This window comes from Eulemur rufifrons, chromosome 6 (assembly GCF_041146395.1).
Source record: "Eulemur rufifrons isolate Redbay chromosome 6, OSU_ERuf_1, whole genome shotgun sequence".
In the NCBI taxonomy this organism is placed as follows: Eukaryota; Metazoa; Chordata; class Mammalia; order Primates; family Lemuridae; genus Eulemur; species Eulemur rufifrons.
This window is the reverse complement of record NC_090988.1, coordinates 54,436,367-54,454,618: the sequence shown is the minus strand read 5'-3', so window position 1 is coordinate 54,454,618 and position 18,252 is coordinate 54,436,367. Positions and strand designations below refer to the sequence as shown.

Below are 18,252 nucleotides of genomic sequence, written 5' to 3'. Positions count from 1 at the left end.
AGGCAAGCCTCTCTTCCTCTTCGGGCCTCACAGCCTCCTCATCTGTAAAATGAAGTGGTGGGCCACTTCCCAAGTGGACAGGCAACTTTGGGCAAATTACTTAAGCAACCCGAACTTCTGTGTTATCATCTGCGAAATGGGACTATATTACTTGCAGAGCTTGTTGTGAGAATTTAGTGATTAATGCCTCATGTAATGTCTAACACAAAAAAGGCATTCAATAAGCATCAGCTGTTATTAGTAATAGTAACAATATCATTATTGTTATTAAAGGATTATTTCATAATTTTATTAAAGTATTATAATATTTCATATATGTTATCTAGGCAGGCATCACATAATGATGTTTCAGTCAACAACAGACTATATATATGATGGTGGTCTCATAAGATTATTACAAAGCTGCCCTATACAGGTGTCCATTTTTCATCTTTTATACCATATTTTTACTGCACCTTTTCTATGTTTAGATACACAAATACTTGCCATTGTGTTACAACTGCCTACAGTATGCAGTACGGTAATATGCTGTACAGGTTTGTAGCCCAGCAGCAATAGGCTATGCCATGTAGCCTGGGTGTGGAGTAGGCTGTACCATCTAGGTTTGTGTAAGTATATTCCACGAGGTTTGCACAATGACATGAATTTCCCAGAATATATCTCCATTAAGTGATGCATGTCTGTATATACAAATAATGTATCCAAAATAATTATACATACAGGAAATTATGTTAATAAAGTAACATGCTATAAATGTTAAATAAATTCTGAATAAATGTGGGTTCTAAAAAATAATGGTAAACTAAGCATGATAGGTTGTCAGTTTTTTTAGCCCACCTTAATATTAATTTACCTTATGTTCATTAGTCTGGAAGTCTCTGAATGAAATGCTCACACTAAGAGCTTAAGAAAAATTTAGGGAGTAAAAACTGAGTATCTAGAAAATTCTGCCCATTACCTTAATTTACTTTGCTAATTAGGGGAGAAAACCTTGTGTAATTAACATCACTCAATAACAACACTACGTACTGAGCTATGCGCAGGCATAGCACAAAGTGGCTTTACATGCATTTTCTCATTTAATCCTCACAGCAGTGGTGTGAGGTAGCTCCATTATGATCCCCATTTTGCAGATGAAGATTCTAAGGTTAGAGAGGTTAGGCAATTTTTCCAACGTCACAGAGCTAACAAATGGCACAGCTGAGATTCAAACTTTGTTTTGTCAGACTCCAAAATACTTACCACTGATTACTGCCAATGACAGGAAATCCACTTGGATGTGCATCCACTGACAGAATCACAAGGAGAGGACCATTTATTGCCTTAGGACTTTGGGCCTAGAACCCTTGCTCAGAAGGGAGGAGAGAGAAGGAGGCAGGCAGGCTGTAGAAGGGACTCAAAATTCAGAATTGAGATTTTCTGAGAAGGTTTTTCAAACAGGACAGGGACAGAACAGGAACTGTGTGTGAGGCAAGCAGCTTAAGTGCATATTGTCAGCCCAGTAACACATTGGCTTGGCGGTTTTCAATAGTCTTGGATTTCTCTCTGTGCCTCAGTTTCCTGGAAAATTCCTTGGGGAACATCTAACTGGCTCCAGCCATGCCAACAGGATTTGCATTCTAGCCATGATTGAACGGGGATTTCAGAGAAGCAGCAGCACTTGGCCACAGAAATGGTGGTAAGAAGACACAGCCTGATAGCTGCTACTGCTGTTGAGCCCTGGGGCATTGCACTTTGTGGCCTGCACTGCCTCAAGGGACAGAACCTGCCCGAGAAGCTGCCTGGCACAAACACACAGGTAGTGCTCAGATTAGTTCCTGATGATCCTCAGCTATCGGAAAGGTTGCTGAACCCCTCGATTTTCTCCCAACCCCAGTTCGGTGGGCACTGCTGTTCGAATAAAGACACAGCTCCTTCATATGGCCTCTGATCCCCTGCAAGGTCTGCTATTCTAGGATTCTGGCACCTTCCACTAGCTGCAGTCCTATCAGCCTTTTTCAGTCCTTCACACTGGCCATGCTTCTTCCTCCCATACAATTTTAGTAAATCAAAGTTCCTTCTGCCAGGAAAGCTCTTCTCACCCTTCTTCACCTAGGTAACTCTCCCTTATCCTTCACTTCGGAGCTCACGCTTCCTGTGGGGAGCTTTCCCTGACCAGGTGAAATCTCGCTGTTATGGGCTCTCATGATTCTCTGTATCGCTCCTTTACAGCATTTGTCACAGTTGCAAGTTCACATTTATAGGATTAATGTCTAATTGGGCTTTAAGCTCCACAAGTCAAGGCATGTACATATATTTGGCTGACCACTGATCCACCCAGCACCATGCCACACATAGTAGGTGCTATTTGTTGAATGAATAAATGATTGCACTATTTCATTTTTACTTTATTTTTGTTTTTTTCAAAGGTAGGTCAGTCCTCTGTTTATAGGTTATTATGACTGTAACAACTATCAAAGTTTGTTCAACTCTTTACCATTTACAAAATACTTTCAACAATATTGAATAAGTATTTGCTAACTATTTACAGGCACAGTGATGAACAACACAGCAATGGTCTGCTGTCTTCCAAAACTCACAATATCGTGAGAGAGAGAAAAGAAATAGATAATGCACAGCGGGTAATAAGTGCTCTCACAGAAGAAGTACAGGGTACTACGGGAACCCACAGGTATCGGAGGATCAGGGAAGGCTTCCTGGAAAATACGACAGTGATAACCCAAAGGATGAATAATTTTCCAGACAATAAGGGTTCATCTGCGTGGAACTCTCGCAAGATCCTGGAAGGGTGGTCAGACAGGTATTAGCAAAGATATTTCACAGCAGAGACCACTGAGGAAGTTAAGAGACTAGCCCAAGGCCACATAGCCAAGAAACAGGAGGGCCAACAGCGGAGGCTCAGTCCCAATGTCCCCACTCCCTCCAAGCCCACTGCAGTAGACCCTGGCTGTTCTCTGCTCATGGCCAACGGTCTGACTCTGCTGGCCTTCAGCTGCTTCCACAACTCACCTACCCTTGAAGTTCAAGAAAAGCTGCTAATCCAATCTTCCCCAATTACTTTCCATCAGCAGCGAGCAAGCAGTCAGAGCCTCAGCAGGTCAGGTACCTCAGAAAAGAAGCCACACCCTGGGCCACTCTGTAGAACTGCACTTGAGCAAGACTGGGGTTTCAGTGAGTGATCTGGACCCTTCCAGAAGGAGTCAGCATTCTCTGCAGAGCTTAATGCTGAGATTTAAAAGTTCTCAATGGGAACTTCATTAATAAGAGTTGGAAACTAAGACTAAGGAAGGTAGGTTCCATGACTTATTAATAGTCACACAGCCAGTTAGCAACTTTGTCAAAAGTGGAAACCAGGTCTTCTAATTCTAAAACTCTTGTATTTCCTTCTGTAACATTACATTGCCTTCCAACATCCAAGCATTCAAAAAAATCTGTGTGGGTTACACTCTAGCATTCAGAAAACTGTGTGGGGATCTTAAAAAGCTCTTACTATAAGCTTCAAATTACAGGAGTGATGCCCTTGAGGCTTTGACCTTTAGGTCTAGGATAAAACTTTTGTTTCAATCTACTTACTGCAAGCCACAAGGACATTTACATACTTACTGATTAAGAGAGCTGATGTTTTGGTTGCTCTGATGCCATCATTAATATCTTCCCAACCAGCCAAAATGATATAACAATCGATAAACAGACAGCTTCTCCGAGGCCCCGAGACAGCCAAATGTATTTACCAGCCAGGGTTTTTGTTAATTAGATAAAATCCCTGGATCAATGTGCAGAACATTTACCTGTGCTGTAGCTAAGCACATTCTGGACACCTCAATCCTGGCACATGAACAGCAAGTGCCTCCAGCCCCAAGCTGGGGCATCCGGGGACAAGAACCAAACCCAGCCATCAATGCAAATGTAGAATAAATGTGTTTACCTCTCAAAAAAGCCCAACCCTTTCTTCTTTCCTGAACTGTAAACCAAATCAGATTTTTCCCCAAAGCCATCTAGTAAATCAGTTTTGGCTGGTATGAAGTCCTTTATTTTCTAAAACCACCAAACCAGAAATCAAAACAGGACATGGAAAGAATCTCCTAACTGACAATAGAGATATTTTGAGAGGCAGCATGGTATGTATAGTGGGAAGTCAGAAAGACCCACACATTCAACTGCCTAGATGACATCTCTACTTGAGCATCTCACTGGCATGTTAAGTTCAGCATGTTTAAAACTGAATTCATAATTTTCCCCCCACCCAGTCTTCCTCTGGGATCCTCATCTCAGTGAATGGCCATAGCATTTACACAGATGATCAAGCCAGAAAACTGAAATTCATTAACACCTTCTTGTCTCTAATTAACCATCTCCAATCCTATTCATTCATCCAACATTCATTTATTGAAAACTTACTGTGTACCAGGCACTGATAATGTCCTAACCATAACCAAGTCCTATCTGGCTTACTTCCTCCCTCTCTGCTACTGACATCTTAGTCCATGTCACATCTTCTCTCATCTGGACTATGCCTGTTGCTTTTCAACCAGTCTTCCTACATCCACCATAGCTCTCTACCAATCTGTTCTACACCAAGCAACCAGAATGACTTTTAAAATTACAGATCTGTATCATGTCATTGTGTCTGTTAGTCTTTCCCTCTCTCACATACACATACTGGCTTAAAACTCCTCAATGGTGGTTGCCCACTCCTCTTAGGACTAAAATTAAAATTGTTAATATGGGCCTACAGACCCAGTGCAGTATGGTCCTTGCTTAACTCTCCAACTTCATTTCACACTACTCCCCCTTGCTCTCTAGGGGCCAGCCATATTGGCCTTCTCTCAACTCCTCGATTTCTCCATATCTTTAATTGACTCAGGGCCTTCCACCTGCTGTTCCCTCTAACTAAACTTTCTTCCACCTTTCTCTTCAACCTTCAGAGTTTGTTGCAATCTCACTTACTCAGAGGCTTTCCCTTACTGACACATACCCCCACCTCCAACCTGCTCACATGCAAGGGTAGATTCCTGAGTGTCTTGTACTTGACTTTTTTAAAAAGTTTTATTGAGATATAATTCACATACCATAAAGTCCATCCATTTAAAATTCAATTGTTTCTGGTATTAATATGTTCTGAATTGTGCAACCATGACTACAGTCTAAGTCCAGGAATATTTTCATCACCCAGAAAAGAAACCCTGGACCCATTAGCAGTCATTCCCCATCCTCGCTGTTCTGTTCCTCCTTCCTTGGCAATCACTAATCTATAACACTTTCTGTTTCTATGGATTTGTCTATTCTGGATATTTCACATAAATGGGATCATATAATACATGTCTGCTATAGCCAGAATGTTTGAAACCCAATCCCTAACGTGATGGTGTTTGGACGTAGGTTCTTTGGGAGGTTATTAGGTCACAAGGATGGAGCTTGCATAAATGGCACTAATGTCCTTACAAGAGAGATCACAGAGAGCGCTCTCAGATCTTCCACCACATGAGGACATGGTGAGAAGATGGCCATCAGTGCTCACTAGGATCAAAGGCAGAGCTTTGATCAAGGACTTCCCAGCCTCTAGAACAGGGAGAAATACATTTCTGTTGTGTACAAGCCACCCAATCTATTGTTACAGCAGCCAAAGGAACTAAGACAGTGGCCTTTTGTGACTGGCTTCTCTCACTTAGTGTAACATTTTCAAGGTTCATCCATGTTGTACCATATGTCAGTGCTTCCTTCCTTTGCACTGATATATGGCTATATCATATTTTTATTTATCCATTCATCAGTTAATGGACTTTGAGATTGTTTCTGAGAAAAGAAAAATTGGCTCAAAGAGGTCTGAGTTATGTGAGATATGCAAAATTTATCAGGCCCAGAAAGACATGAGTATGGGACTTCAGTCACCCCACCAGTTGTGCCCTGGGCCAATCGTTTAAAGCCATTTCTTTCTTTCTTTTCTTCCCTGTAGTTTCCTGACTAGCTGCCTCACCCATTATCTTCACATTCCTGGAATCTGTGACACAAAGAACAATGTATAGCCAATCAATAGCTTATGTTACTTCAATGTAAATTCTTGGTGAACAAATTAGGCACTGCCTTCTTTTTCCCTTTAAAAACCCACATGTAACTGCTGCTAAAAGGAGCACACATGCTAAGGGCAGCTTGAATCTATGCTCCTGGATTGCAGTCCTCAAACTTGGCCCAAATAAACTCTCTACTTATATTAATTTAGCCTCAATTTCTTTCTTTAGGTCAACATTTCTGCTTTTTGGCTAGTATGAATAATGCTGCTATGAATACTCATGTACAAACACATTAATGTACACGTTTTCATTTCTCTAGGGTATATACCTAGAGTGGACTTGCTGGGTCATAAGGTAACTATGTTTGAGGAACTGCCAAACTATTTTCCAAAGTGGCTACACCATTTTACATCCCCATCAGCAATGTATGAGGGTTCTGATTTCTCTACATCCTTGCCAACACTTGCTTTTATCAGTCTTTTTTATTATAGCCACCCTAACAGATGTGAAGTAGTATCTCATTGTGGTTTTGGTAGGTAGTTCCCTAACTTATTGGTCATTTGTATATCTTCTTTGGAGAAATGTCTATTCAGATCCTTAGTCCATTTTTTTTTTTGAGACAGAGTCTCACTCTGTTGCCCGGGCTAGAGTGCTGTGGCGTCAGCCTAGCTCACAGCAACCTCAAACTCCTGGGCTTAAAAGATCCTTCTGCCTCAGCCTCCTGAGTAGCTGGGACTACAGGTATGTGCCACCATGCCCGGCTAATTTTTTTCTATATATATTTTTAGCTGTCCAAATCATTTCTTTCTATTTTTAGTAGAGACAGGGTCTCGCTCTTGCTCAGGCTGGTCTCAAACTCCTGACCTCAAGCAACCCTCCCGCCTTGGCCTCCCAGAGTGCTAGGATTATAGGTGTGAGCCACTGTGCCCCGCCGTTAGTCCTTTTTTAATTAGGTTATCTTTTTATTGTTGAGTTGTAAGAGTTCTTTATATATTCTGGACATGAGTCCCTTATCAAATATATGATTTGCAAAATATTCTCCCATCCTGTGAGAGTCTTTTTGCTTTCTTGATGGTGTCCTAGAAGCACAAAAGTTTTTAATTTTGATGAAGTCCAATTTACTTTTTTCTTTGGTTGCTTGTGCTTTTGGTGCCATATCTAAGAAGGCTTTTAAAGTGGCAAAGATTTACTCCTATGTTTTCTCCTAATAGTTTTATAGTTTAAGGTGTTATATTTAGGTCCAGGAGCCATTTTGAGTTCATTTTTATGTGTGATGTCAGGTAAGGGTCCAATTGCGTTTTTTTGCATATTCAGTTGTCCCAGCACCATTTGTTGAAAAAACAAGTTTTATTTCACTTTTAAAGTACATAATTATAATTGCATAATTGGCCATTGGGCTCCCAGTCAGACTGTAAGTAAGTACCACGAGGGCAGGGACTGTGCCAAACTTGTTCACTACTGTATCTCCAGCACTCAGCCTGATGCCTGGCTCCCAGTAAATACTCATAAATACTGGCTGAATGAATTATCATTTTATTATTAGTAATAATAACTCTACAACTCTATGGGTTATAGGTATTATCATCTTCATGTTACTTATAAGTTTGGCAATTTGTCCCTCATTTTATTGGGTCTCAATTTTTGACTCCAGGGCAGGAACCGTTTCTTCTTCCCCATTCTATTGCCACCCTTCCTCCCCCAAATTCAGCTCAGGACTGATGGGCAACTGAGGGACAGTTAGTTAATCATTGCCCTCCATGACTAGGTCCCTACCTATCTCTAGTCCCTACTGGCCTCACACTGTGACCCAGCAACACCAAACATCACACAATTTCCCTCTCCCCTCACCCCTGCTCCAGGGCTGCCACTCATGCTGTCCCTTTTGCCTGGAATGCCTTCCCCTTCTATTTGCTAAATAATACTGATACTTTAAGACTCTGATCATGTGCCATTTCCTCTAGGAGGCTTTCTCTGATCTCCCAGGCTGGTTAGGGGCATCTTCTAGGCTCCTGCAGCCCCTGTACTCTCCTGTCTTATAGTGCTGATCACACCATTGCCACAGTCTACCCCTGACTCTCCTCATGGGCAGAAATCATGCCTGGTCAGGTGTTCCCTGTACCAAGCAGCGACTCAGTATTCTGGGAGTGCTCAGTTAATGTGTGCCAAATAACCAAATGAATCCTGGAGAGAAAGGGCAGGCAGTCTGAGGTCCAAGATTCATACCACCAGGCTTCCTTCATTAGAGACTGTTTGTGCTAATGAACGACTGGGTTAGGCACTCAGCAGGGGCCCAGCTCCCTGCTGGGAGGAGGGAAATGTGTAGGGGTGTTGTCTTTCACCAAGCTTGTTCTGAAGGAAATGTGATCCCCACTCGGAGAACAGGAGGCCTCACTTTTCCCAGTCCTGATAACTCCTCCCACGTCTCAGCCTGAGCCTGACAGATGTGCCTTCAGTCTGCCTGTGCCCTAGGTTTCGGGTGAGCAGTTTCTGAGTCCAGACACCAGGCTCCAGTTTGGGCTGAGCCCAGGAGCAGGGCCACCTGTTCACACTGCTGACAGATAGGATAGAGGCCAAGCTTCCACTTCTGAAGAAGAGTCAGAGCTAGATGAACTTACACGGTAAGTGCCTCAGGGGAAAAGGGAGGAAATGGTCGCCACACAGGGAGGCAGGAAGGACAGACCAAGAGACCTGGCCTTCACCTTACATAGTCAAGGGAAGCATGGAAGTCAGACTCTCAACTGCTCACTTCAGCTATACTGAGAAGTCAGTAAAAAGCAAAGAAAGAAAGTCACTGAAAAGTTCCAGTTGTGCTGGGACACTGGGTAAGAGATGGTGGAGAACTGGAGCTTATGCTGCCCTTGGGAGGCACACAGTCCAGTGGGTTAAGGTGAAGTCTAGCCCACAAACTTCTTAATACAAAGAACAAAGTGTGAGGAGTGGCAGATCCTGCCCTGCACCTTTAGCCAGGCAGCCCACACCACACACGATGAGCCAGCTCCACGTAATGCAGGTCAACAGTGCCCATGTGGGAGGGCCGCTGTCCAGAGCCGTTGGCTCGATGGCCTTACACTCTGTGAGGATTCATCAGCTCTTCCTAATTCGGTCAGCGTGTAAATCTCACTGATTTTCCTGTTTGTGGGATGACTGCCGCCTCAGTCTTGACATTCAGCCCTGCTTCTCCAACCTGACCTCCAACTTCTCTTCCACAAGAGGAGTCGCCTCCTGCTATAGGCTGGCATGGCTCTGCCCCGATGACACTCATACCCTCCCAGACCACAAGGGAGGTATGGGGCAGAAGCAAGGGTAGGGGACAAAGGAAGAGGAGATAACACCCAGCTGGGAGGAATCAAGGAAGGCTTCATAAGGGAGGCAGCACTTGAGTTGAGCCATGAAGGCTGGTGGGATCTAAGCAGAGGGTGATGAGCACAGAATACAGAGGGTGGTCTGCGTGGAAGGGACACATCCAGGGCCCAGAGACTGCAGGCTCCATAGTGTCCATAAAGAGGAGGATGAAGCACCTCCCTCTGAGCAGAAGAGCCTCAGGCTACTGTCCTTCACTATCCAGAGCTCTCCCAAGTTCCTGGGGCTGGGAACAGGAATTAGGGAGGTCAAGGAAGAAACACACAGCACAGAACCACAGAGAAGTGAAGGGGCAAAGGAAAGGTAGAGGACAGTATTACTCAGCATGTCTGAGTTTTGTTTTAAATACTGATATAATTGACCATACCACTCACATATACGTGGCATAAGTGAGTCATGCCCCACATAATGATGTTTTGGTCAACGACAGACTACATTTATGACAGTGGTCCCATAAGATTATAATGAAGCTGAAAAATTCCCATCACCTAGTGATGTTGTAGCCATCTTAACAGTATAGTGTAATCCATTACCTTTTCTATGTTTAGGTATGTGTAGCCCACTCATTGTTTCATAAGCAAGAACTGCTTTGGGTGAGAGGAAGGAAAGGATGTCCTCATTCAGGCCATCATCACTTTGAATCTATCTTACTGAAACAACCTCTTAACAGATCCGCCTTCAGCCTTTTCCCAATGCAGTCCATCCTTCACCCCTCTGAAACACAGCCCTAACTAGGTCATTCTCCTGCTCAAAAATGTCCCACATCTCCCCACTGTTTATAGGACGGATACAAGTTCCAAAGTCCTCACCCTGGGCATGGCAGGACTAGCACATTTCAGCCTCTCTCAAATCACCTTCCCTCTTTTCCGACACCCTGCACAAATCCCACCTCAGCAACATCAACATGTTCTCCAGACCCAGCAACAACCCAGTGTCTGCCTCCTGCCTTTGCTCAGCCTGCTTCCTGGCTCTGTGGTTCCACATGAGATTGGCACTGAGGGCAGGGTCTGTGCCTTGTTCACCTAATTCTGATGGAGTCATCCTGACCAAGGGAGGTGGGACAAGAGAAGGCAGGACAAAAGCAGGCCAGAGCCTGGGGTACTCATGAAAGGCCCCCACAGACACCATCCACACAGGCAAGAATGAATGTTCAGAAAAATTGTCTGAATCACACACACACTGTAAGTTCAATCACTTTCTGTATTCTTTGGACAGGTGCTTAATTGCTCTTAGAAAAACATGTACATGAAAGAGCTAAAATAATCAACACCTGGGGGCTCAATGGGATAGGGTAAAGTCAGCCTTCCCTGGGGATGGATAGGTGGATTCACAGCACTGCTACTCTGCAAATGCACTGCCAACACTGGGTTAGCCGGGGAAAGCAGCAGCCTGGCAGCCCTTGGCAGTTACCAACAGGTGATTCCAGGGTCAGCAAGGGCCAGCTTCCAGCCCCTTACTCCCTTGTACTGCAGCAGAATGAAGCAGGGCTCATCTGCTTCTGGGGGAATGAAAATGCCACACACAGCCTGCAGTTATGAATGGCTCTTATAACAACAAGATGACATCTGTGCTTGGTTTTTAAGATGCATCATTGCATGTTTATTAAACTATTGCTCCATCATATTTATTTGGCTACGAAACAACTCCCAGCCCATACTTCCAAAAGTGGTTTATTAAAAACTAAGCCTTGAACATTAATACTCAAGAGCACCCTTGAGAATCAATAATAATGCTGCAGATAAAATGAAAGGGAATCAAAGCAGTAAGTCTTGGTGGGGCTGCGGCTGCCTTTCAACACTTTTTTGTATGTTCAGGCAGTTAGAGTGGGGAAGAGCACCAACGGTCTGTGGCACTGGGTGCAGGGATAGCCACCCCAACACCTGACTTTCTGTCTAAAATGCAGACGTGATGGCAAGGAAGGGGGGTGTCCTATGGCCACCTAACTCTATACAAAGGGCCAAAAGAGGCCAAGGTTAGGCCCAGCGGGGTCCAGTAGTTTCACCAAGAATAAAACCTCTGCCCCTAACCAACAGTCCCATAACTGATGCCCTATGCTACCCCAATCTGAATGTCCATCCTGGACACAGACCCTGCCCTGGTCCTGGTACCTGGCTGAGCCCTGGATTGAGTCCTGCCCGCCCCCCAAAAAAAACATGCCTCAAATCCAACCTGTCAGTGGTCACAGGGGACTAGCTGAGCCTGTGAGGCCGGGAAAATGCAGTCTGTCCCTGGGCGGGAGCCAAGGATGGTCACCCCAGCCCTGTGGGCAGGGCTTTTTAGCCCCAAAGACCTTCTGGCAGAATAGTCTCTTCCAGCTCCCTCCCAAGTCCCCACGCCCCTCCATGGATGCCCACCTGCAACCCATCCAGGCAGCAAGCAATAACATGTGACCACTTTCACACAGAAACGAGAACAAATTGAAAGACTCAGAGAAGAACTCACAGGATATGGAGGGGACTCCAAACCATCCCTATGAAGAATAAAATATCTGAAGGATCCAGGGATGTTTGGGGGCTGACTCCCTACCTAAAATATCTAAGGTTGACCTGGGCTGAGGGAGCCGGGTGACTCTGTGAGTACAGGGAAGTCACGGGGACAGTTCTCAGCTCAGGGCAAGAATTTCATCCAAGGCAGAGTCATCACACAAGGAAGGGACTCATCCTACTCAGCCCCTCCTGAGGGGGAGAGCAAAGCCTGGGGTTTGGCACTCACCTGTGAACTTCTTGCACATTGTTGGCACGAGCAGCTTCCATCAGGGCTGCATCTGAAGAGAGAGGGGACACTGGTCAGATCCTTGGCCAGGACCTACCCCTCATGGCTGCTGGGAGGGCCCAGTTAGACAGTGGAAGTGGAAGCACTTCAGAAACATGGGCTTTAACATGTGAACTGACGCCACGACTGAAAGCTAATCATCCCCTCCCCACATGGTGTCCAGTGTTAACAACCTGACTTCCATACCTTTCTATTACAGAGCCCAAACTCTTAGCTCCTCTCATCATACAGGGGATGCAGGTAAAGTGCTAGCACCACCTCTTGCCTATGGTAAGCACTCAGTGTGCTCTTTGTAACCTATAGGGCTCTGTATAATATAGTGTGTTTTATGTTACTATCATTGTGGTATTAACCATTCCCTGACCTTGTCCACTTTCTCCCCCATCTCTAGTTCTTCAGCCCAGTTCTGAGACAGGATGGTGAGGAGCAGGCAAGGGTGTGGGCCTCTCTGATAATGGAGAGACCCTCAACTAGGCATCGAGATCCAACCCACTCTGACATCTACTTACCACGTAACTGTGGCAGCCCTTTTCCCTCTCAACCACAGTCTCCCTGACAATAAAGCAGAGACAATAATCCTTGCCCTGCCAGCCTCACGAGGATGCCGAGGATATGAAATGATGGTTAAAAAATCTGCAAACTCCCCAGTGCCAAGCCCAGTGAAGGGAGACCCAAAGCAGAGGGTTCAGATCCCTTAGGAATCACCAGGCCTAGCAGAAAAGCAATGCTGATCCCGCTCTGGCCTGGGCAGCCTGCAGGCTGTTGGCACCACCTTGTGGCCAGAGAGGAAAAACTGCCTGACTTAGAAAACTCAAAAGTCAACAGCAGGGCCACAATTTTTTCAAATAGTCCAATACCAAGTGCCAGTGGAGCGCTCTTGCCCAGCCTGGTTCTGAGCTACACTGTTAGGCACCAGTGTATACCCAGCCCTGCCTCAGGAAGCTCTCAGTCCAGCCAAGAGACTCACCCATGAGAGAATGCATTAGAGTAGGGTGGAAAGAGCAGGATCTGGAGGCAGGCAGACCTGGGCTCCAGTCTCAACTCTGCCACTTACTTGCTGTATGACCTAGCCAGCTCACCTAATCTCCTGAGCTTCAGTTTCCTTATCTGAACAAAAGAGATAAGAGATCCATCTTACATGCATATGAAAACCAATTCTGTGGCTCACACACTGGTGCCTCCACTCCACCTCCTGGCCTATACTCCAGGGCCAGGTCTTTCCTGCTTACCTTACCCAATTGTTCTCCAAGCATGCTCAGACAGCCACCAGCTGGATGGGGATCAAACTTCCTCAGAGATGGCTGTATCCACTCACCCCTCACAAAACAAAATAGCTTTTGCAAGGTTACAGAGTGAGGAATGAGCAGAAATTAGAACCTCCTGGCTCCTAAAGCATTCAGTTTCTAATACATTGCACTGAGGGCCTCAGCTCAAAACCCTTAAGTCAGGGAACAGAGTAGCTGACAAGTCAGAAGGGTTGGAAGTGATCATGGTTTTGGTCGTTATCTATTTTAGCAAAGAGATCCTCGTCTCCTTGCTGGAGTTCACATGCCACAAAGTCCAGTCTGGAGCCCCCAGGAACCTCTTAAGCAAGACCTTGGACACCTCTCCCCAGTTCATCCAAACATACTTGCCTCAGAACATTCACTGCTCACGAACCTTCCATGGCTCTCTACTGCCAACAGAAGAAATTCCAATTCCCCTGCCTGGCACCCAGGCCCCACTCCATCTGCTCTCCCCTCATTCCAAAGACACCATCTTCCAACCAAGCTGGCCACCCTGCTAGTCCTTGTACACTCCATGGTGACCTGCAACTCTTATCTTTGTTCTCTGAAACCTTTGAATGGAATATAATGCAATTTAAGACACATTTACTGAGTACGTTCTAAGTTCCAGACACTCTGGTAGACAAATGATGTTTAGGTATTAGGGAAAGTTGCTGATATCAACCTGAAAAAAAAAGATAAGATGCATTCCTTGCTCTCATGGGGCTCACAATGTCACTCTCCATCTCCTTCCTCAGCCTTCAGAACTCAAGCTCGAATTCCACATCCTCCAGTAGCCTCCATCCTCCAGGAAGGCTTTTCTGACCCTGCTGACCCTCTGATCCCCCAAGAACACAGAGTCAGCACCACTCACCAGCCCTGCATGCCAACTGCCTGCATTGCTTCCTTGACTGATTTTGTGTTAAGTTAGGAATTCTCACATACCTGGCCCCAAACTAGGCATACAGAGGGCTGAAAGTTATAGAATCATGGCATGCCTAAGCTAGAAGATCCCTTAGAGTCTACTTCAACACCCTCATTTTGTAGATGAGGTAACTGAGGAAGCAAGAGTCCAAATTTGTAATGGGAGTTAGACACAGAGCCAAAACAAGATCCCCAGTGCCATCACTCCCAGTCCAAAGCCCTTCCTTTAGAGCTTGGCACATCCTGCTAAATAAACAAATGAAAGAAAGTCAAGACAGTCCCCACTTTTGCTCCAAAGTCTCAGAGCTTGGGATGCATAAAATCTATGGACAATGTGCCTCAGTCTTCCCCTTTGAGGAACAACTAAGAACCTGAGTGGCTGGGCTCACACAGGTCACATGTCTGGCTGGGTCTCTGCCCACTCTCCCAGCCCCTACTCAGCTCCATGTACCCAGCTGAGATGCCAATCTTGATCAGCCATCCCCCTCAGTTGCTCTTGGGTCTCCAGGGATCCAACTTCCTTCTCCTATCAACTACCCCACTTGGTAAGATCACCTCCTGGCAAGTGAAACCAGGCACAGCAAATTCCTGGGAGACTGATGGACAGACCCAAGCCACTGAACTACAAGAAAGATCAAATTAACAGTACTGGGAGAATATTGAGAAATCATCCTTCACTACATAAGTAAGGAAACTGAGGCCAGAGAGGAGCCTCTCTGGGTCAAGCTCGCACTGGAATCAAGTCTTGTCCTTTCTCAGGCCACCTTAGGGGAGCAACTCCTCTAAACCATCTACCGGTTGCTCTTAAAACATCCCATGGTTTCCTGGAGACCTCTTGAAAAAGGGATTGGACCAGGCAGAATATTAGAACATAAAGGGATCAAGCTGTAATATTAAATGTTTAGTCCAATGCCCCCATTGTACAGACAGACAAAGTGATGCCCAAAGAGGGGAGGCTGACCTATGATAACAGATTATACAACTCCGTCCAGTGCAACACCCTGCCCCTGGAACCAGATGATGTCTGAGTCTCTCCAAGACTGAGGCTCTAAGAGTCTAAATCTATAAGCATATCCCACCCTCCAAAGATGCGAAGTCGGGACACTCCTCCCGCTTCTCCCTGCCTCGAACCCAGACTGTTCCGATAATCACCCTTGTTGGATGGACTCTTGCTGTAGCAATGAACCACCAGCGCTGTGGCCAGGGCCCACATGCCCAGTCCGGCCTTGTTGGGGACCCCATTCCAGCTGTCTTGTCCCGGGAGTGTTTCTTCGAGGCCAGGCAGGCGTCCCCACGTGGCAGCCGTGAAGCACTGGGTCTCGGTGCGTCCTCCCCGGCACCCCCCAGTGGCTGCCCCTAGTCCGTGGACCAAGGCCAGTGATGTTCCAGGGCGCTCCCCGGCGGCTGCCCTCAGCCACTGCGGCTCCCCGCAACCCCCGGTGATCACTCTCTGGCCAGAAGCACTTCCATGGCTCCGCAGCGACTGGGATGTGAGCAACCGGAGGAGGAGCCGCGGCGCCGGCACTTTTCTTCTCAACACCAGGGAACCCAGCATCATGACAGCTGCTTGGATAACCCCCTAGTGCCGGCCCCTGTGCTGGCCACGTCCAACATGGCTGCCGCGGCGCGTTCGAAGGCGCCGCGAACGCAGTGGAATTGCGCACTACCTCACGGGAGTGGTAGTCCACAGCCCTAGATCGTTCCGCGGCTGAGGAAGGAATAAACTACATTTCCCAGAAGGCTGTGGGATTGCGTCACAATGATGACCAACCTATAGGAGCCCGCGGCATGTTGGGAAATGGAGTTTGGGTGGAGGGGCGTGGCAAGAAGGAAAATGCCAAGGTGGGGCGTGGCAATTAGAGTTTAAGATTCTAAACCCGGAGCCTCTTTCCTAGTTTAGTTAACACACAAGACGCAATTTCTGACCACTGTAAATTAAACATGGATCTTCAGCATAAGCCTATAATGAAACGTATGCTTATTTCTTTTAGCCTATTTCTCTTTTCAGCCCAGGATGGCTTTTCAAAAAGATGTCTAGGGTAACCAGTGCAGAACATAAGGGACCATGCTGTAATATTAGATATTTAGTCCAATCCTCCCACTGTACAGATAGGATTACCTTTTATTTTCCTACACAAACTTCATTTCGGTTGAAGAGTTGATCCCCGGTCTTGCTTTCCTTTTTGTGTTATTTTCAGAGGGCTTTCACCTGAGCTATCTCATTTGCTTCTCATGGCAGCTGCATGCAGGAAGCTGGGCCAAAGCTATTACTATTATTCCAGTCTCCAGCGAACGGAATTTAGGCTCAAAGGTAAAATGATTAGCCAACAAGTCACCTGGACTAAATAAAGCTCAGGTCTTTATGCTTTCCATTAACACCTGCACCCTCATCCTACCCCCTATTTTCCAAACTGAACCCACAGGTAGGCAAAGAGGGAAGAAGCTCTTCTTTGTGCCAGTTCTGTCTCTTACAAGTCCTTTGGGTCTGCTCAATTATCAGATATCATCAGAGCCTTCTCTGGCCATTCTAATTAATATAGCAATCTAACTCACCTCCATCCTTCGTATCCTGCCTAATTTTTCATCGCAGCATTTATCCCCCCCGACATACTAAATATTTGCTTTTGTGTTTCTTTCTCCAGTAGAACCTGAGCCCCATGATGCAAGAACTTTGTTTTTTCACTTTTATATCATGCCTAATGGAATGCTACTTAGCAATAAAAAGGGGCCCTTGATAGACACAATGACATGGATGAATCTCAAAATAATTGCTGAGTGAAGCAAGCTAAAAATAAATAAATAGGCAAGCAAACAGACAAACAAAAAGACTACATGTTGTATTATGCCACTTATATAAGATTTTAGAAAATAAAAATCAATACAGTATATAGTATCATAAAGCGGACCAGTGGTTGCATAGGGATGATGGGGGAGGGGTGGGGGGAGGAAAGGTTTATAAAAGGGCACAAGGAAGCTTTTGGGGGTGATGGATATATTCATTATCTTAATTGTGGTGATTGTTTCACAGGGGTACAAATGTCAAAATTTATCAAATTTACACTTTAAATGTGAAATTTCTTGTATGTCAATTATACTTCAATAAAGCCGTTTCAAAAAACTATGATGGGATATTGTTCACCTCAGATTCGCATATATAAAATAACTGTGTGGCAAGCTTGTGAAGAAAAAGACACTCATATTGTTGGTAGGAGTATATATGGGAACAACTTCAATGGAGGGCTGACAAAATATTAAAACATTGGAATTCAAAATGTAGACATACTTGCTCATGTATAAAATAAAGAATGTTTTGAGATATTTGTAATAGTAAGAGATTAAAACTAGCCTCAATGCCCATCAAAAGGAGATTGGTTAAATATATTAAAGCTGAACAAAAATATAGTAAAGCTGAAAAATGGAATATTTTTAAAAATGGGGAAACTATCTGTTTTAATATGGAACACTCTGAGATATTTTAAGTAGAAAAAAATCAAAGTACAGAACAGTTGTATACAACCACTGGTGTTATTTGAAAAAAAATGTATATATATTTTTGTGGTTTTATACATAGGGCATCTCTGAAAGGATAAATGGTTGTCCCTGGGTTGGGCAGAATGGGGCTGGGGGAAAGGGGAGAGAAGTAGGGAGGGAGGAAGAGTTAACTTTCCACCATATGCTCGTATTTTGTACTATGTGCATATATTACCTATTGAATTCAATAAAACATTCAAAAACTCTATTACTTTTATATCAATATTCACTTTAAATTAACTTCTGGCGTCAGATAGGAGAGTGCTTTTAATTTCATTCAGACTGCCGCATTATTTTTTTCTCAAGTAGAAACACTGACATCTTGTGGACTTTTAGGGTAGTGCGGCTAACGATCACTAAAATCAGCGTTTTCGCCATTCCGTTCCATTCCG

At 45.0% G+C, this 18,252-nt stretch overlaps 1 protein-coding gene across 3 annotated transcripts in view; it reads right to left on the bottom strand.

Moving 5' to 3' along the window:
* The window catches only part of CLPB (ClpB family mitochondrial disaggregase), a 140,975-nt gene extending 125,055 nt beyond the window's left edge, over nt 1–15,920 (bottom strand). For all 3 annotated transcript variants that reach the window (XM_069469294.1, XM_069469295.1, XM_069469296.1), the window contains exons 1-2: nt 15,482–15,920; nt 12,081–12,132 (exon numbers count right to left, since the gene is read on the bottom strand). In XM_069469294.1, coding sequence (XP_069325395.1) covers nt 12,081–12,132; nt 15,482–15,887 — 458 coding nt within the window. In that variant the 5' untranslated portion in view covers nt 15,888–15,920. The remainder of the gene's footprint in view (nt 1–12,080; nt 12,133–15,481) is intronic.
* Between the last annotated feature and the right edge of the window lie 2,332 nt (nt 15,921–18,252).